Raw genomic sequence first — 21,471 nt, 5'->3', positions numbered from 1 at the left:
AACGAAGACAACTTTCAACAATAATTAACACTTTATATGGTAAACAATTGACGTACATGCGTGCTAAAGGATATTTCCCATAAAATTTGCTACTTATAACTACATGCACCGTGCGATACGGGCAATCACAAATTTAGCGAAGATAAAATTTGATTTTTAAGTCACGTGGTGAAAAAATATGAAAAGATAAAGGGTTACTGCAATTTGTAGACCACGTTATATCGAAACTGCGTTGTATAAGTACCGTGTTGTACGAGGGTTAATACAATTTGTAGACCGCGTTGTATAAGTACTGCGTTATACGAGGGTTACCTGTACTTTGTTTTTGCATAGTGCTATAAAACTTAAGTTGCTTAATTTAATCAACATAATATAATTCTGTTTATCAAGTTAGAGCATTTTTATGTAGAACTGTGTTAATTTAAATTTGTTGCTTATATTTTTTTTTTATTTATGTAATAAATTTTTCTTTAAAGGGCACATGCAAGTATGTATTATGCACTTGGAAAAAGTACTGTTCTATTCATGCAAGCCATGCTTACACTGGAATCGGTGAGTATTACAAGATATGAGTGACACTCAGTCTAAGGACTCATTGAACGAGGTCCCATTTCAACACTTATAATTAAATACCATAACTAATTAACGCATTTACTAAAGATGTCTTTGCAACATATAATGTTATTCCACACACTAAGCACCTTCCATCATCCCAAGTTCTACTTCCACTATTCCTAATCTGAAAAATCTCATTTATATCTATACTGTAAAATCCCCTTACTAATTTGTATGTTTTATCTCCTCTTCTTGATCTGTTCCTCAAACTTTGAAGACCACATTCTCTCAATCTGTAATTATATTCACAATTCCGTTGGCCAGTTATCATCTTGGTTACTTGTTACTGATAGCATTGTGACGCCTCTTGGGTTATTATGGACTCGCTATTCACAATAACCCCAAGCCTCACATTAACCCTCAAGCATCTCACAGCAGGTACAACAAGTAGTCGCACAATAATCTGAGCTTCACTGATTGTTTTGAACACATTCCCAGTAATATACTCCTCTACTAATGTTGTCTGTACCAAATGCATAACTTTAGGCTTGGTATCACTCCCCATAACTCAGAATTATCAGCAAATAACTGAATATCACACTTAAGACATTCCCCACATCATTAATATATATGTTAAACAAAACTGGCCAAGTACAGAACCCTGTTAACTAATAATTAAGGAATTGACAGCGTACACTAGAAATATAAATTAAATAAACTTTAATATATACTTTCTGGTATTTCGGCAAACTTCACGTTGCCATCTTCATCATCAAATTCCTGCCATGAACCCTCAAGGTGTGTACAGGATATGATAGTACTACATGAAAAACTTACATCATTATTAACTTCCTATCTACAATTTACCTCCAAATCAGTCTGTTACTTGTCAAGACTCCAACATTATCAGATCTTATATTTCTATCACCTAAGGCACTTTGTACCGTATCAATCCATCTATATCTTGGTCTTCCTCTGGGTCATTTTCCTGCCAACCTGGCAGAGAACACTTGTTTTGCTAATCTTTTCTCTCCCATTCTATTTAAGTGACCATACCACCTGAGATTAGCTCTGCTAACGCATTCCTGAATGCTGACAATGGCAAGTTCTTTCCTAATATCCTCGTTTTTAATATCATATTGCCATTGATGCCACCTGTTCACACCTCTAATCTTTCTCAGGCCTCTCATATCTGCAGTCTCTAGTCTTTGGTCAAGTATTTTACTTCTGACCCAGCTCTCAGATCCATAAGTTAAAACTGGTTTGAACACTGTCTTGTATACATTTAATTTAGTGTTCCGACTAATCTCTCTTATTCCATATGAATTTATTCAATTAACTTCCCACCATACCAGCTTTGCTGATTCTGTTGTCTATTTCTATATTTAATTTACCATCTTCAGTAAAAATCGTGCCTAAGTAGCTGTAATGTTTTACTTGTTCCACAGGTTCTCCATTCACAACACAGTTGACATTTTCAACAATTCTACCTATTTTCATTATCTTTGTCTTTTTAATGCTGACCTTCATACCATATCTATTACAACAGTTATTCAATTTAGTCAGAGAATCTTGCAAACTTGTAGCGGATTTATTCAGAAGTATAACATCATCCGCATAAAGCAAAGAGCTGATATTAACATCTCCAATTCTGATATCATGTTTAATACCACTTTCCTTCATAATGTGATCCATATAGATAATGAATAACAGAGGGGCTAATGTACATCCTTGTCTCACACCAGATTTAACATTAAACCATCTTCCTGTACTTCCTTCAATTCTAACTGCTGACTTACAACTCAAATAAAGATTAAGTATTGCTTGATATAATGCCCCATTGACACAATATAACTACAGCGTATTGAATAGCTTCTCTCTTTTCACCTTGTCATATGCCTTTTCCAAATCGACAAAACTTAAATACAGATATTTGTTATATTCCCATGCTTTCTCGACTATTTGTCGTAAAGTGAAGATCTTGTCCAGACAGCCTCTATTTGGCCTGAATCTAGATTGTTCTTCGCCCAGCTTTTCTTCCACAATTCTTCTCAACCGTTTCTCAAGTATACTTGCATAGATCTTGCCAGGAACACTCAGTAGGGAAATACCTCTGTAATTCTCACATTCAGTTTTATTTCCCTTTTTATATATGAGTACTATGAGAGCTCTAATCCAATCATCAGGAATTCGTCCCTCTGTCCAGGCTTTCTGAACAATGCAGTGCAGCCACTGTAACACTTTTATACCACCATACTTCAGCATTTCCGTTCGAATATCATCTACTCCTGCTGCCTTTCCACATTTCAACCCTTTGATGGCTTTTTCTACTTCAAGTATGGATATGTATTCCTGACTGCATGCCTGGTCAATGTTTTTTACCACTGTGCTGTCATCACTGCTTGTTTCATTTAGCAGGCAGTTTTTCAAAGTAATTAGTCCATACTTCAAGGATATCTTTTTCTACTGTTTTCATGTCACCTTTATCATCTCTAACTCCTTTTACAGCATTCTTTTCTCCATTCCTAAGCTTCTTCAACAACCTCCAGAATATTTTGCCACCTTCTTGATATTTATTTTCTATATTCTTGCCAAAGTCTTCCCATGACTTTTGTTTAGCTAGTTTTACACAGTGTTTAGCATTCTTGCATTTGTCTCTATATTCTCTAAGTGCACAAGCTGACTTATTTAACAGGAACTTTTGATATGCTTTCTTCTTTTCCTTCATTGCCTCTTTAACTTCCTGTGTCCACCAGGGAGTTCTGATTTTTTTATCCTTGCACACAACCTCACCACATGCCTCTCTGGCAGAATCAATCAATGTTTTCTTCAGAGTTTGCCACTGAATCTCCAAGGTTTGATTCCTGTTCTCAAACTCTTTCATTTTTTTTTTCAATAATCTTTCTGTATTTTAGTCTACAGTTCACATCTGAGAGCTGCTCAACTTTTATTCGCTTTAAAACTTTCTTACATGTTATTCTTTTCAATATGAAATTCAATTTTATCCTGCTCAAGACTAAATAGTGATCACTTCCAATTTCAAATCCTCTGTACATTCTGGTGTCCTGCACCAGGGAGAAAACATCACTATCAACAATAACATAGTCAATGAGACTTTTCTTATTCCTTGCCTCTTCTCTCCACGTGAATTTGTGCACATTTTTATGTTGGAACATGGTGTTAGTAATAACCAGTCCATGTCCTGAGCAGAAATCCAACAGATATTTGCCATTATTATTAGCTTTGCTCTTTTCTCCAAATTTTCCCAAAATATTTTTGTATGTCTCGCAATCATTTCCTACTCTGCTATTTAGATCCCCAACAAGGACCAACTTTTCCTTTTTCATTGTGTCAGTTGCTTTTTCTTTAGTAGAACATTCTGTGGGAGCATAGGCACAAATAAGTCTCATTGTTCAGTTCCCCATTCTCATATTTGCCCACATTACTCTACTTGAGACTGACTGCCATTTAAGAAGATTAGCCTCGTATTTTGTGTTGAATACTATGGCTACTCCTTCTTTTCCTTGATTGTCATTGCCTGAATATAACATTTTGTATTTATTGCTCGGAAACATCTCACCCGTTTTGGTCTTTTTTGTTTCAGTCATCCCTATTATGTCGATCTGGTACTTATCTAATTCCTCAGCTAACTCCATTTCTTTGCCATTCAGGCTTCTTACGTTGATAGTACCGATCTTTAACTCTGGTGATGTTGAGTTGGGGTTTGTTTTCAGCTTTGTTCCAGTAGCTGACTTTTCGCTGTTCGCCCTGGTTACCTGGCGAAAACAACCGGGGCCTTGTTTAACTGGGCAACGCCCCAGCCGGCATGAAATTTTGTCATGTTGTACCATCATTTTTTATTTTGATTTAACCAATAAGAATACAATTTGTTTGGCTAAATCCCAAATTGCCAGCCCATCCTCGTTCGTTCAGTATCCAAGTAGATACCCAATAGGGTGCACCACGAGAAGGTGAGGATTGGACATTAGGTCAGAAGCCCTGGTCGGTTCTCTGCATTCCTTTAAAGGCTATGTGGAGGTCTCCTCTCAGTTATACAACTTTGACCCTTAAGCACCCCTGTTGTCACTTTCTTGGGAACTTATTACAAAGACAAGTGCACACAAGTACTACATAACAGCAAATGAGAACCGAAGCTAGGAAGTTAACGCTTTCCTAAAGTCCTGATGGTGCCCCCTGGCAGGCTATATTGGTTGTTCTTGGCCTTTGGGCTGAAGTTCTTCTGATAAATGTTTCCCAAATTTGGGGCAGTCTCATGCATCCAAATTTGTTGAGGTTTGGGGCTGAGGCTGATTCCATGAATAGTCTTTCATATTTGAACTTTCTGCGGTGTATTACTGTGGCTTTCTTCCATCTTATTCTGTGACGAGTATCCAGAGCGTGGTCTGCAAGCGCAGAGTGGCTGTACTTGTGAAATCGGATGTAATCCTTGTGTTCTGAGAATCTGATATTTGCTGTCCTGCCTGTTTGGCCAAAGTAGGACAGTTTACAGCTGCAAGGGACCTGGTATACAACAGGTAGGTCTTGGGAAAGTGGTTGGTCTTTAGTGGATGCCAATTTTCTATGTGGTCTGTAACAGGTGGTCAAGTCATGTTTTTTCAAGATTTTGTTGATTTTTTCCGAGGTGCCTCGGATGTAGGGAATGGTGATGGATCTAGAGTAATCTTTTTTTTGTGAAGGGGAGGGGATGGTGGGTTGTGGATAACTGGGTTAAATATTTTTTGTATTCTTTTGGGATGGGGGTAGCCATTGGCTGAGAAAGTGTCACGGATGTGATTTAGTTCAGTAGTTGGGGCTTGATCATTAGAACAGACGATTTTTGCCATGTTGAATAGTGTCTTAACTCCATATTGTTGTGAGGGGGGGGGTGATAGGATTGTTGGTGAATGCATCTGCCTGTATTGGTGGGTTTTCTATAAACTGAGAAAACCGAGTTTCCATCAGGTTGACGGGTGACTAGTATGTCTAGGAAAGGGAGGTTATTGTTTGCCTCTTTTTCCAGGGTGAACTTGATTCTAGGGTGTTGGTTGTTTAAGTGTGTTAGGAAGGAGAGTAGTGAATCTGGGCATGTGGCCAAATAGCGAACACATCATCATCGTAGCGAAGCCATAAGGTTGGTTTTTGTGGGGTTTTGTAGGTTTAAGGCTTTCTCTTCAAAAGTCCCCATAAAGAAGTTAGCCAAGGGTGGTGAACCCATTGTTGTAGAATTTTTCCTGCCAAACGAAATAGCCTGAGTTCATTGTAAACTGAAATAGGGCTGAGATATCGGGAGGAAATTTAGCTTGGATTAGCTCTAAGGTTTCTTTGAGGGGGACATTCGTGAATAAGGAGGAGACGTCAAAACTGACCATTATGTCATTATGTTGGAGTGTAAGGTTTTTTATACTGGCTTTGAAGTGGGCTGAGTTTTTTATGTGTGATGGTGTGTTGCCAGTATAGTGTGAGAGCGCTTTGGCTAAATGCTTGGCTAGTTTTTAAGTGGGGGAATCAATGCCATCCACTATGGGATGTAATGGCACATTATCTTTATGTATTTTTGGGAGCCCATATATGCAGGGGGGATCTTTAGGAAAGCGTTAACTTCCTTGCTTCGGTTCTCATTTGCTGTTATGTAGTATTTGTGTGCCGGGATAATCAAGTCATCCCTAACTGTGTAAAATTTAAACACCACTTCGTCTCACAGAAAGCTCTCCGTATCTACAACCGGGCGAGCCAGGCTTTACTTTGGGAGCAAATTACCGCTACACGCGGTTCCCTAGCCGACATAAACAGAGCTATATTAGCTCTAGAAAATGAGCTTCCACATACGCTTAATCACGAGATTTGGTCAGTCCTACATGATGTCTTGTGTACAACGGCTAATAAAGAATTCGAATGAATACGGAGCTGACATATCAACAAGTTTGATAAATTAATAAAGAACTCTGCGTCCAAACCTAAACTACAAACCAACACTGTAGTTAACCTTTCTTCGGTTAACCTGAAGCACTCAACGCTCTGTCACGTGGTCACAACTTCGCCATTGCTCCTAAGAAATTACTGGTTGAGGAATTAATGATCTAAATTGAATGCGGGATTCGCCACCTCCCAAACCACATCGCCAACGATATCAGATTGGATGTAGCCTGTGTTCTCACAAAAGCAAAGCCTCCGAAATCCAACTTATCCATTAGTGAATACAAGTCACTACAAGAATTGAAGAGAAACAAAGAAATAGTGATCTCCAAAGCAGATAAGGGGAACGCCAATGTGATACTCAATCTTAATTACTACACAGGTAAGCTCAAGGCTTTACTATTAGATCGATCCACTTACCTCCCTATTGAATATAATCCCACCCACTCTCAAATTAGAAAACTCCATAGGCTCCTTAAGAAGGTCACTTCTTGGCCTGAGGAGATTACCAACAGACTGAAACCCTATACCACTAGATTCCCCCCCTCCCCCTGCATATATGGGCTCCCAAAAACACATAAAGATAATGTGCCATTACGTCCCATAGTGGATGGTATCGATTCCCCCACTTAAAAACTAGCCAAGCATTTAGCCAAAGCGCTCTCACGCTATACGGGTAACACGCCATCACACATAAAAAAACTCAGCCCACTTCAAAGCCAGTATAGAAAACCTTACACTCCAACATAATGACATAATGGTCAGTTTTGATGTCTCCTCCTTATTCACGAATGTCCCCCTCAAAGTTAGAGCTAATCCAAGCTAAATTTCCTCCCGATATCTCAGCCCTATTTCAGTTTACAATGAACTCAGGCTATTTCGTTTGGTAGGAAAAATTCTACAAACAAATAGAGCGGACAGCCATGGGTTCACCACTTTCCCCGCCCTTGGCTAACTTCTTTATGGGGACTTTTGAAGAGAAAGCCTTGAACTCAGCCCCACAAAAACCTACCTTATGGCTTCGCTTCGTTGATGAGGTGTTCGCTATTTGGCCACATGGCCCAGATTCACTCCTCTCCTTCCTAACACACTTAAACAACCAACACCCTAGAATCAGGTTCACCCTGGAAAAAGAGGCAAACAATAACCTCCCCTTCCTAGACACACTAGTCACCTGCCAACCTGATGGAACCTTGGTTTTCTCAGTTTATAGAAAATCCACCCATACAGGCAGATACATTCACCAACAATCCCATCCCCCCCTTTCACAACAATATGGAGTTATTAAGACACTATTCAACAGGGCAAAAATAATCTGTTCTAATGATCAACCCCTAACTACTGAACTAAATCCCATCCGTGACACTTTCTCAGCCAATGGCTACCCCCATCCCAAAAGAATCCAAAAAATACTTAACCCAGTTATCCACAACCTTCCATCCCTTCCCCTTCACAAAAAAGATTACTCTAGATCCATCACCATTCCCTACATCCGAGGCACCTCGGAAAAAATCAACAAAATCTTGAAAAAACATGACCACCTGTTACAGACCACATAGAAAATTGGCATCCCTTATCCTCTCTACTAAAGACCAACCACCTCCCCTAGACCTACCTGGTGTATACCAGGTCCCTTGCAGCTGTAAACTGTCCTACTTTGGCCAAACAGGCAGGACAGCAAATATCAGAATCTCAGAACACAAGGATTACATCCGATTTCACAAGTACAGCCACTCTGGGCTTGCAGACCATGCTCTGGATACTCGCCACAGAATAAGATGGAAGAAAGCCACAGTAATACACCGCAGCAAGTTCAAATATGAAAGACTATTCATGGAATCAGCCTCAGCCCTTAGGAACATGCCAAACCTCAACAAATTTGGATGCATGAGACTGCCCAAAATTTGGGAAACATTTATCAGAAGAATTTCAGCCCAAAGGCCAAGAACTACCAATATAGCCCGCAGGGGGCAACATCAGGACTTTAGGAAAACGTTAACTTCCTAGCTTCGGTTCTCATTTGCTGTTATGTAGTACTTGTGTGCACTTGTCTTTGTAATAAGTTCCCAAGAAGATGGCAACGTGACGTTTGCCGAAATATCAGGAAGTATATATTAAAGTTTATTTAATTTATATTTCTGGTGTATGCTGTCAATTCCTTAATTATTAGTTATCATGTATAACCCTCTCAACAAGAATACAGAACCCTGTGTACATCAGTGGTTACCCTCCTCTTCATAGACAGCACGACTTCATATACCATATCACTTTCTGATACCCATCCCTTTGAGTTTTGTAACAGCTTCCAATGTGGAATCCTGTCAAGTGCATTAGCAAAATCCAGAAGTATCATGGTATACTTTCCGTTATCCAACTCTACTATCACTTTGTTATAGAATATGAGCAGATTGCTGAAGCAAGACCTAAGTTTAGCTAGCTAGGTAGCTATCTATGCTATGCATAGATAGTGTTGTCTACTCACCATTTAAATGCATTTCAAAACTGGCCTGTCTGTTACCTTGATGTGACCACACCAGAAACTAATTGGTTCCTAATTCACTGCATCAGTCTTAGCTCCATCCTTGTATAATGGAATTACCTACTCTCTCCTTCCATTCATTAGGAATCCTGTATGTACTAAGACTCAAGTTGAATCTTACCAAATCAGAAGCATTAACTCTTTTGCATACTCTTTTAGCACTTGTACTGATGTCCAAATGCTGTATGAGGCAAGTTCTTGTAACAGCTTTGATACTTCTAATTCATCTATCTATTCTTTTGTCCATTTCCTCCTTAGCATCCAGACAGCTAATGACTTGGCTATTTTTTGTGTATTGTACACTTTTCTACTATCTGCACTCACTGTGATTATTCCTCCTTTTACTTGCTGCATAAGGATAAAATTCTCTTATACTTCTTTTGGCCTATTCAGCTAAGTTTTCATGATTTGATTTTGCTTTTCTCACCATGGCTGCAAATTTCCTAACACAGACATTCACAAACATCCATGCCCATAGCAGGATTCAAACCCACAACCGTTTGGATGGAGAGCAAATACTTGAACCACTCGGCCAACCAGGCCAGCTTGTAAAAAAAAAAAAAAAAAAAAAAAAAATCAGCTAATGCTTTTTATTCCTATGTAGGGATTAGGTGAGTCTATTTTAGACCTAATTTTTGGAGGCTGAGTGGGCAGTTCAATTTCCACTGGTAGCCAATCAGAGATAGCAAGGCTATCACTAAGTTAATCGCCATGCAGTGAAGAGACAGCTAACAAGTGCCACCATCTTGTGGTCCCTAATCCTACCACAATATTTTTTAATGTCTGAAAACAGTGTAGATTCGCAGATCGATTTTCTTGAGTTTACGGGACGAAAAACCCGAATTTCTGGGAGAAAGTGCCAAAGATAGATTAACTTGGGAACTGGTTGAAAAAAGGCTTAGAAAATGTTCCTCTAGTTGGCGACTAGATTTGAACCCAAGTCTTCATTCGTGCGGTCAAATGCCACTTGCACCGAGCTTAACAGGCTCTATATTTAATTGCTTTGAAATCATTAATAGTTCTTTCCAGCCCCATTTTGTTCTTTTTTGACTTCAATAAAGTGAAATGTGTCACATTTCTTCCTGTAACAGTAGCCTCCACGTGAGCTATCACGTGACTATAGCTGACTAAATTAAATTCACATTATAAATAAAAAGAATTCTAAATTACCATTCCTACATATCCTTGTCAACAAAAACATTGCAGGAGGGTTAGCATTAGAAAAAGCTTACAGTAATCATACTCACACAGACAGGTATCTACATGCAAGTTCTTTCTATCACCCTTATCAAAATTAGGTATCATCAAAATTTAAAAGAAGAGCTTTAAATATACTCAGAAATGATGAAATTAAAAGAATAGAAGAATTTCAGATCCTCTTTAGTCAGTTCCTCAAAAATGGCTACTCAAAAAATTTGCTAACAGAACTTTTATTTTCTGATGAACTGTTCTATGATAACCCAGAAGTTAATAAGTCTCCTTACCATATTTTGGCAACACATCAAGAAAAATAGTTCAATTATTAATCAGACCTTCAAACCAGTTAATACCTTACAAAGTTTCCTAAATTTCCCTAAAGACAGTGTGCCATTCTACAAACATCATGAGGTGTACAAGATTCCTTGTAATTGTGGAAAGGTGTGTGTAATTTTCAAACTAGGAGAAGCTTCAAAATTCATAAAAATAATAATAAAAAAAAAGCATGTTAACAATATTGAGAACAAGAGTGAAGAAAAAGCAAACTCGCAGAACATCATGCATAATTGGCAAGCTTCCTCCATGTGTTAGAAGAGAATAATTTCATCAGATTGTTCAATGAGATATTCCGAAGTCGTTTGCTCACATAGTACACTAAATAAAAACCAAGGACTTGTACTTTGTGACAAGTCCTTTCAGAAGGCATTAATTAGTATATGTAATATTCACAACCTCTCCTGTGCTAACAATCGCATACTGAGTTTTTATAACAATGTGTGAGAGTGGTCTGAAAAGTTCTTGGCTTCGACCATAGATGGCAACACTATTGACAAGATTTTTTTTTTTCTGAGTTGGTACATCTATCATAAGCATCCATATGAAATTGCAAGTCATTCTATTAAGTAGTTTATTTTATACAGCTGTCTGAAGCAAAAGTGTTGTCTGTATCCCTTGAAATGGATAAAATTGTATTCACCAGACAGTTCTTTAACTGGCTCAGATTTGACAGAAGTGGACTTTGCTCCTGGATCTGTTTTTCTAACATGTCCCATACATTCTCAGTGGGGTTCAGATACTGCCTTTATGGTGACCAGGGATGATGGTGGAAGTTGCTGTCTTGTTCGCTGAACCACTGCTGAACAATTCTTGTGCGATAACAGTAGCATTTTCACTTATGAAACAACCATCACCTTCTGGATAAAAATTCAACATTGTAGGATGGACTTGATTGGCAACAATATCCAGATATTATTTAGAGGACACCTGACCTTCCAGCAATATCTGGGGATCCATTCCATACCAACAGAACATGACACCATCTCCAGAACTTTCATTTGTTTGCTTACAAGGCAAGCTGGATTCATTGCTCCATGGGGTTCCCACCAAACTCCCTGTCTACTGTTGGTACAGAATAAGGTGTACTGTGACTCGTCAGACAATGTGAATTTTTTCAGTCTTCCAGAATCCACTCATGGTGTTCCTGACACCACTTTAGACAAACTTTCCACTTCTTCATAGAAATCTGGTTTCGTATAGTTATGTGACTGCCAATATTGATCCTCTTTAACTTCCTGTGCATAGTTTTGGTGAGATATGGGTTGTGAACAGCCTTCACTTCATTAAATGTTTTGGTCAATTGCTGCACATGTCCGTACAAACTTTCTCAGACGATGGTGGTCTTGTTCCTGACAGACTATCTTACGACCACAGTTACGTTTCTTAGACAAGCAATATTGTTTATTTTTCCACTGATTAAACACTTGGGATATCTCACCTTTTGAGAAACCAGTCAGCTCTGCTGACTGATTTCTCAAAAGTATGTAGCCTTATATCTCTGTATCCCAAAGTGTAACACCTTGCATTTATTAACATTAAAACTATAACCCCACTTGTTTGTGCATGCTAAAAGTCTATTCAAATTTTCCTGTAGAGAATTAACATCAGCATTATTCCTTGATAATTCTACCTAACTTTGCATCATCAACAAACATCTGAAGATCCCATGTCAATCCACATGAAATATCATTAACAAATAAGTTAAACAGTAGGACCCAAGAACAGAACCCTGAGGAATAGCATTGGTCACCTTCCTTTTCTGAGACACTGCTCCATCATGCACAACTTGCTGATATCTTTTAGAAAGCCAGTCTTCAGTCCCTCTTACCAATCTGCTGTCTAATCCCATCTTCTGCAACTTCTACACCAGTCTGTCTCTACTATCTTTTAATTACTAACTATTATACTAACGGAATTAACTCGTAAATTATTCTTTATTTGTAGAATTTTCACCTCAGTATCACAGGCATTATCAGTACAGGTACAAGGCTAATTAAACAATAACCTGTTATATTCACAAAGCACCACCTAAGTAGCTTAGCTTAAATTTCCTAAATTTATTTAATTATTTATTTATTTTTTTAATTATTTCAATTTAATTATTCAATTATAATTAAAATTTTTTTTATTTTTTATTTTTAATAAATATATATGTGTATACAATTATATGTTAGGAAAGATTTGCTGCTTTATGAAGTACTATCTCCCATAAGGGGGAAAGACATAGACCATCGGATCTGTTTAGGTTAGGGGAGTGAAGTAATGTTTCACATGTTTCTTTGTATAGCCGTTCCATTAGGAACCGACTTTTGTGAATGACTTTTGTCTTGTTCCACTCAACTCTCTGTCTGGTGTTGATGGCATGTTCTGCAATTCCAGACTGTTCGGGTTCAAGGTACTGGATGTGCGACTGGTGTTCTTCTAACCAGACCTGAGCAGATCTTCCTGTTTGTCCGAAATATGATAATCCACACGAGCAGGGAATCTGGTAGACACCTGGATAGCTGAGGTGTGGGAGCTTGTCCTTTAGAGGCATTAGGAATGTGGAGATTTTTCTGATGGGTCGAAAAGCCACACAGATATTTATGATTTTAACACCTTAGCTATGCGTTCGCTAACCCCGTGTAGGGATAGGTATACGTGTAGGTTCTTCTGTACTTGAAGAGGATGCTGGAGCACGACTACTTAAAGCTCTTTTTATGAAGGATTTTTTATAGCCATTGGATATGAAGGAGGAATTAATATACTGTAATTCTTTTTTGTAAAAGTTCTTCTGAAGAACAAAAGAGTTGGCTCTATGAACTAGTGTTTTTATAGTACCTACCTTTTGGCTGGGATGGTGATTTGATTAAGCATGGCTGTACTGGCCTTTATGAGTCTCTTTCCTATAGACTGTGAATTGTAGATAACCATCTGGTTGGCGAAGAACCACGAGGTCTAGAAAGGCTAACTGCTTATTTACTTCTACTTATAGGGTGAACTGGATCCTTGGATGAAGTGCATTAATTTTTGAGAGAAACTGTTGTAGTTCTTCTGAGGTGCCCTCCCATATGGCAAAAATGTCATCCACATATCTGAACCAAATGTTAGGTCTGGGTGTAATGTTGTCAAAGATACGTTGTTCCAAATGCTCCATGAACCTAACATTTGGTTCAGATACGTGGACGACATTTTTTTTTTTTATCTGAAGGCAAGTTATTTAAAATAACTGTTCTCATATGGATATGGCATTTTTCTTACTAGAAACATTCATTTACAGAAAAATCCAACTGTTTTTTCCAAAAGTGCTGGGAGGAATAAATCTCCTAAAAAGCAGGACTCCTCCCCCTTTCCAGAAACCAGTGTTTCTTCTGGCCATATTGTAAAACATGCAGTCTGCCAGAAGAACATCTGTTTACAAACTAAACTTTTCTCATAGCTTTAGTTGTTTTGGCTGTAATTCAAAATACCCAACCAACCCCATTGGCGTACAAATTAAGCAGCAGTTGCTCTAGGACAGAGATCTATGACAAACATCTTCTATGCTTATCTTCTTATCCAGATACTGCTCTCTGATGCCTGTTAGCCACCTTGTTATTATTATCCATGTATCCATTATCTTATTCACTTTATTCAGATGCTTTCCATACCATTTTATTCACACTTATTCGTATCTTATTCACTTTATGCAGATGCTTTTCATACCATTTTGTTCAAATGTAGTATGTAATGAATGCTATTGCATAAACTCTAAAGTCTGAGAAAGGGAGATTAATAAAAAAAATGCATTGACTATGAGTAATTACTCAGACAAGATCTCCTCATAAACAGTGCTGTTAAAGCATCTTATCTGCATCCATCATTCCTGAGCTGAGTCCTGACTTATGATTGGGGTTTTAAAGACCTTAATCAGAAAAAAAAAGTCAACTTACTGCATCCAGAACTCCAGCTTCATACACTGCCTATATCAAAGCATGGAAATCAGTCACCAGGAGATCCAAATCCAATTTTATAAACACCACCAGCAGAAAACTTGCCTCCTGTCTAAATGAAGTCATGCCTTCTGGTTGCTTGCTAAGGCCATCGGATGGAACTTCAAGTATTCCTGCACTTCCACTTCTGTCTTATCCTGATCACTCTTACTTCACCCAAAGATAAAGCTGACTTCCTGTATAGACGATCAAGGGAAATTACCTCCTACTATACAGGAATCCAAACATTGTATGCCTTCTATATTTTTTTGACAAAAATGTCATCAGAAAACTACTAAATAACTTGGATACTAAAACGTTTCCTGGTCTTGATGGTATTTCTCCAGTTGTTCTCAAACATTGTGCCCTAGAGCTTAACACTCATACCACCAGTACAGATTCCACCATTCAAGATCCACAGCTCACCTTGTAGCTTACATCACTCACCCCTAGACAATTATCACGAAAGGTTCAGAGAAACCTGTGCTGTCGCCCTTGACATTTCCAAAGCTTTCAACCATGTGTGGCATTGAGGCCTACTAAACAAATTACCATTCTTTGGTCTCCCTGCCATCATCTGTAATTGGGTAGCTAGCTTTCTTGCTTCTCTGCAAGTCATGGTAAATGGCTTCCTCTCTTTGAGCTTCACCACCAATGCTGGAGTGCCTCAAGGCTCTGTGTATTTAAATGATCTACACACACAGTAAGCACTAATCCCATCCACAGCTTGGCAGACAATACTTTCCACCCATCCTGTTCAATTGACAAACCATGCGGTCATCTGATATCCCAGGCTACAAGATCATCTACAACTAGTGCCTTAAACGTTGTTACTATCCTCCAATGGGATAAGTACAACCTTATGTTCAATGCCATCAAAATAGTCTTGCCTTTTCTCATGCAAAAGAGATCCCAGCTTGCCTATCCTTACCCTCAGTAATATACAAGTAATATACAATCTGGACAAGATTATATCTCTTTGCTTGGACTGATGTTTACCTCCAGTCTTTCCTGGCATAAACACATCATATCAGTGACCTCCTCAGCATCCAAGAAACTTGGTATTCTCTTTTGTTCAACAGCCTATTTTACACCCAACCAACTTGTCACTGTATACAAATCCCAAATCCATCCATGTTTAGAATACTTCTCATGTTTGGGTTGGTGCACTAAAACTTCCCTTAAAATCCTTGATTCCATCCAGAATCATGCAATTAGGCTCATTACAGAATTCATTTCGACCCCTATCTCACAGCAATTTAGTACTGTGTCTCTTCTACAGGTACTTCCATGGTCACTGCTTCAGTGAATTGGCAGCCATCATTCCTCCACTTTCTGTTGTGCCTGTTAATTCACCACCAATGCTGGAGTGCCTTGGTGCAACTGCCCTCTTTACTGTGCAACTGCAAAAATACCGAACCTGCTTCTATTCATTCTTTTTTATTCTGTCTGCTTCTGTCCTGGAACAGCCTTCCTCAAGAATTATTCCCAAACAACTACAACTGCAACTCTTCAAAAAAAGATGTTAATAATAATAATAATAATCATATGATGATACACAGCCGTGACTCCCCTTTACAGGGAGTTATGGCACCTTCTCAGTCCCCCCCCAAATTTTATCCGGGCTCCAGAACCGGCATAGCTCACAAATCAGACCTATGGCTGGGTCAGTATTCCTGACTGTAATCCGTGTGTGTTCACTGGACTGGTTTGCCTGCTTGTGGGATGAAAAACTCCAGATAAACTGGTGGGAAAACCCTGCTGTCCACGCCCAAGACTAGCTAACTTGGCTATGGCTGAGGAAGATCTTTAAGCTCCTCACTGCGTCGACAGGAATCGAACCTAGGACACTCCTTCCCCAGGCATATGGTTGTGAAGTGCATAGCCACTAGGCTAACCACGCAGACAAAGACATTAATAAACTTCTATCTCAGTCCTCTTCTGCACTTCACACATGCCACTGATGGGTCCCTCGACCTCTCATCTATATGTGTGTGTGTGTGTGTGTGTGTGTGTGTGTGTGTATGTATATATATATATATGTATGTAGAGTTTTTTACCTTGGGTATAATATATGTATGTTAAAGATACCAAGCTATTTTAAATATAAACCTGGTTTTTTACTCCGTTTCCCAAGTAAGCAAACGGACAAGTCAGTCAAGTTTGCACCTGCAAGTGTTACAAGTCTAGCTGACCCTGCAGGTAGTGCAACTCGTGGTAAAGGTGGAATAAGCTCTGATCACTATTCTTAATATTTACCCTTAATGAAAAGCACATCTCCTGGAAGCTATGTGTGATGCTATGTATTAAAGGCAAGGGGCCACTACCCAGACTGGTTTCGACCTTTATTGAGGTCTTGTCAGTGGGAGCCAGGCTAAGAAATACTAAGTTTTAAGTAATACAGAGCTTATAAATATTTTACCAAAACAAGTTACCATAAGGTGCTTTGACCTTATTAAATAAAAATCTCAGGATGAGAGATAGATGTAGAGAGTTTTTTACCTTGGGTATAATATATGTATATTTAAAATAGCTTGGTATCTTTAACATACATATAGTTTTTTTACTTTGGGTATAATATATGTATATTTAAAATAGCTTGGTATCTTTAACATACATATATATAAGGGCAGACTCGGTCTTGAAAAAGAAAAATGAGAGTGAAAATCTGGTTTGCTATACATTGGCAACATAAGAAGGCTTATGATAACAAATAAAACAGTTCATAGGATTTTTCAGATGCAACGTGGTGAAGCCTATGAATGGTTTGGATTGTGAAAATGTGTAGTAATTTTAATCTATCAGATTTGTAGGTGGGATGTACTGCATTTGAAAGAATTTAGGGTTAGGTGCATGAGAGACTGGTTAGTTTGTGTAAACAACAATTCTTTTCCTGTCTTTCTCATATCTAGCTTATCTTCTTTTAAGTAATTCATCCTTTACTAATATAATCAGCTCTTTCATTGTCTCCAGCTACATTTTTTCTTGTAGATAAGCTTATACATTGGTTATATATAGCTTTTAATTTTTCAGGAAATGACAATGTATACTAGAATATTAATTAAAAAACTTGAATCAATACCTTCCTATATTTTGGCAGTGTTACGTTGCCATCATCAGTGGTCATTTTTACAGAAGCAGATTGCCACCACCAACGTTCTCCTGGCCGACACTAACAATGCTATCCATGTGCTAGAAGCAGAGCTTGCCACGATACTTAACGTTGACCTTTGGATGATCCTTTCTGACATCTCAAACACTTCAGCAGATAGAGAATTTCAAAGAATACAGTGTAGGCACATTAAGAAATTTGAAAGTCTACAAAAAAACTCTGCTTCCAAACCTCACAATATGGTAATGAACCTATCTTCTATTACCCTGAAACAATTAGTGCACTGGCATGTGGCCATAACTTTGCAATAGCACCTGAGAAAATTCCAGCAGAGGAAATAATGATATTTCATTAATTCATTATTTTGATTATTTTCATTATTTTGAAGCTCTGCGAGAGATAAAAAGCAACAACAGAATAATAATCACCAAAGCAGATGAGGGAAATGCCACTATGGTTTTAATCCAATCAGATTATTCAGGTAAGCTTGCCTCTTTACTTTCAGATAGTTCTACCTCCCTCCCTATAGACTATGATCCCACAAGCACACAAATCAGAGCACTGCATAGACTCCTTATCATGTGGAGGTTACAAACAGACAAAAACCTTATAACTCTAGACCCCCCCCCCCCCCACTCCCAGATTTGTGGATTACCAAAAATCTACAAACAGAATGTACCATTACGTCCCATCATGGATGGCATTATTGATTCATCCACATATAAATTAGCCAAACATTTAGCCAAAGTGCTCACACAATATACTGGCAACACATCTTCACACATAAAAAACTCTGCCCACTTTAAAGCTAGTATAGAAAACCTCTCACTCCAACACACTGACATAATGGTCAGTTTTGATATCTATTTCTTATTTACAATGTCCCATTCAAAGATACCTTAGGCCTTGTCCAAGACAAGGAAAATTCTACAAACAGAGGGGGCAGCCATGGGTTCTCCTCTCTCTCTCTCTCTCCCCCCCCCACTCCTGACCAACTTCTTTATGAAGACCTTTGAAGAAAAAGTCTTAAACTCTGCCCAACATAAACCCACTGTCTGGCTACACTATGTGGATCATGTGTTCTTCATTTGGTCTCATGGCCTGGATACACTCCACAGTTTCTTAACACATAAACAATCAACACTCCAGGATCCAGTTTACCTTGGAAAAGGAAAACAAAAACAACAGTCTCCCATTCCAAGATACTCTGATTACACACCAGCCTGATGGATCCCTAGCATTCTCCCTTTACAGAAAACCTACACATACAGGTAGGTACATTCACCAGCAGTCACCTCCATCCAACAATATGGATTATAAAACCCTATAGAATAGTGCAAAATTAATCTGTTCAGATAACAGCCCTAACTACTGAACTTGACCACATCATAACACTTTCTTAGCAAATGGCTACAACCTCCCCTCCAAAAAAAAAATATTAAAACCATGGACTGCAACCTTCCTCCCCTCAAAGCAGAGATTACTCAAAATCTATCACCATTTCATATTTATTCCATAAATCCTAAGGAAATATGACCTTACGACTAGTTACAGACCACATAAGAAATTGGCATCTCTTATCTGCTTCACCAAAGACCAGCTACATCCCCTAGACCTACCAGGAGTATACCAGGTCCCTTGCATTTGTAATACTGTCCTACTATGGCCAAACAGGCAAGACAGCCAATATCAAGATATCTGTACACAAGGGCTACATCCAGTTCTACCAATACAGCCACTCGGGACTTGCTGACCATGCTTTGGACACCCACAACAGGATACGCTGGGAGAAGGCCACACTATTACACTGCAGCAAATACAAGTATGAAAGACTATTTGTCGAATCTATCTCAGCTTTCAAAAACTTTCCAAATTTCAATAAATTTGGGTACATGAGACTGCCCCAAATTTGGAAGCTTACATTTTAAGATCATCTGCTGAACAGCCAAGACAACCTAATTTAGCCCACTAGGGGGTGCAGCAATGTAACGTTGCTGAAATATAGGAAGGTATTAATTAAAGTTTTTAATTAATATTCTAGTATACGTGTCATTTCTTAAAAAATTAAAAGCTTTTTACATCTTTTACACTTTCAGATACATCTTGAATCTGTATTCCTGAAAAATTGTCCTTTAATCATTCTTTCATTAAACACATCCATGATATAGAATCTCCATGCTATTTTATCTCTTGTTCAACTATGTTTTCTCTTTTTTTCCCCTCCCTCTCATTTTCATACACAATTTGCTACATTCCATGTGTTGTTTGCCATATTTTCCAACTCAAATTTTCTTTACAGTTAGACTCTACATAACCTTGCAATTTGATTTGTGATTTCTCTGCTACACTTCAATTTTGCCTTGTCTCTCCTTCACCTGTTCTCACTCCTTAAACATAAAATATTCCTTTTGCCTTCATTCATATCCCTTTCACTCAATTTCACTCTCATAGCTTTGCATCAATGTGTATTAGACTTTTTAAGCTAAGTAGAGTTACCAACTACTGTTATTACAGGAATCATATCCAAATTCAACTTCCAATTTCAGTTCCAGGTTATATATTATTCATCTGCCATATTTTATTTCATTGAAGAACCCAACAGAACATAGCTCTCAAAAATTGAAGTGTATATATATATATATATATTTTCTTTTTCAAAGACACCTATTCAAGTTATAGTAATTGGCTGAAGGTAACCAAATTTGATTATAGGCATTTTTTTTCATTCATATGGTTCTTTGAAAATTATTGATTTGATTAGTTTTTTAATGTCATTCCCACTCCATAAAAAGGTTCGAAACCTATAGTACGTGGAATGAGAATTAGATAATCTAGGAACTCTTTGGGTAGAGATGTACTTTTTTCATGCTACTTTGGCCTTCAATAAGTAGTGCTGTGGTCTCCCACTGGATGATGAAAATCATCTACCATCTAAATGGGGGATTATGCTGAAACAGCTAAGGCTGTAAGGTGTCTGTTAATTACATGTGTTCTCTTGCTGCTTTTGACTATCATGGAATGAAAAAATCCATTTATCTAGGAGGAATTACTCTGCTGCTTTTATATGGATAACTGGCTCATTCACTTTCAGTTAGAATGATTTCTTCCATCCTGGATGAGATTTGAACCTAGTTTTTTTTTTTTTTCTTCTTTTTTTAACTAAAAAAATTATGACTGTTTGAAGATTTTTTAATTTAATATTGTGTGATATGTTACCCAGAAAATGTTGAATCAATATTAAACAATGCTTTAATTAAATATTGTATTGAGTATTAAGGCTTAGGTGCTGGTTTAGATTCAGTTAAGTTTAATGGAATGAATAGATCACAAATAAGTAATTTAAACACATTTAATAGTTCTTATATTTAGTCTGTCATAGATATCTTCAGGGATACAGTATTAAAATTGTATTCATATGCAAAAACAATGTGAAAGAAGTTAACCTAGAAGCCTCAGGTCCTACGAGAGCTTCCCTTTATTGGTGCTGTTGTGACTAGCCTTGACTGTTATGTGGGAGGTTTAAGAATTAATGTTTTCGAAATCTTGGGAATTTTAAAACCACCATATTTATTTAGATTAGATTGTTTTTTAAAATCTGCTGCTGATTCTAAAAAAAAAGTGTTTTCTATTTGCTACAGAAGCCTCTGATTGAAGAAAGTGAACATGTGGTCTTGACTTAGGAGGTATCAAAATATGTGGAAATTCTAGTTTAGAAGGTATATATGTGGAACTACAAGGCAGGTGATTATGATACGCTTAGGAGGCAGCTTGAAGCAGTACCATGGCATAAAGATTTGCAAGGGATGTTCATAATGCATAGGGGAGTACCCAATGTCTGGAGGGTAAATCGGGTAGGGGTTTGATGGATG

The 21,471-nt window shown here is 38.0% G+C and overlaps 1 protein-coding gene across 1 annotated transcript in view; it reads left to right on the top strand.

Annotated features, from left to right (window-relative positions):
• LOC150096684 (tetratricopeptide repeat protein 39B-like) overlaps nucleotides 1–21,471 on the top strand; it is a 300,955-nt gene that overhangs the window by 21,298 nt on the left and 258,186 nt on the right. Inside the window, exon 3 of the mRNA XM_090408472.1 lies at nucleotides 477–552. Within this exon, the coding sequence (XP_090264598.1) occupies nucleotides 477–552 (76 nt within the window). The remainder of the gene's footprint in view (nucleotides 1–476; nucleotides 553–21,471) is intronic.

Source organism: Typopeltis vanoorti, chromosome 18 (genome assembly GCF_054136105.1).
Source record: "Typopeltis vanoorti isolate ZY-2024b chromosome 18, IOZ_Tvanoo_1.0, whole genome shotgun sequence".
NCBI classification, from domain to species: Eukaryota; Metazoa; Arthropoda; class Arachnida; order Uropygi; family Thelyphonidae; genus Typopeltis; species Typopeltis vanoorti.
This window is presented reverse-complemented; position numbering and strand designations above follow the sequence as displayed.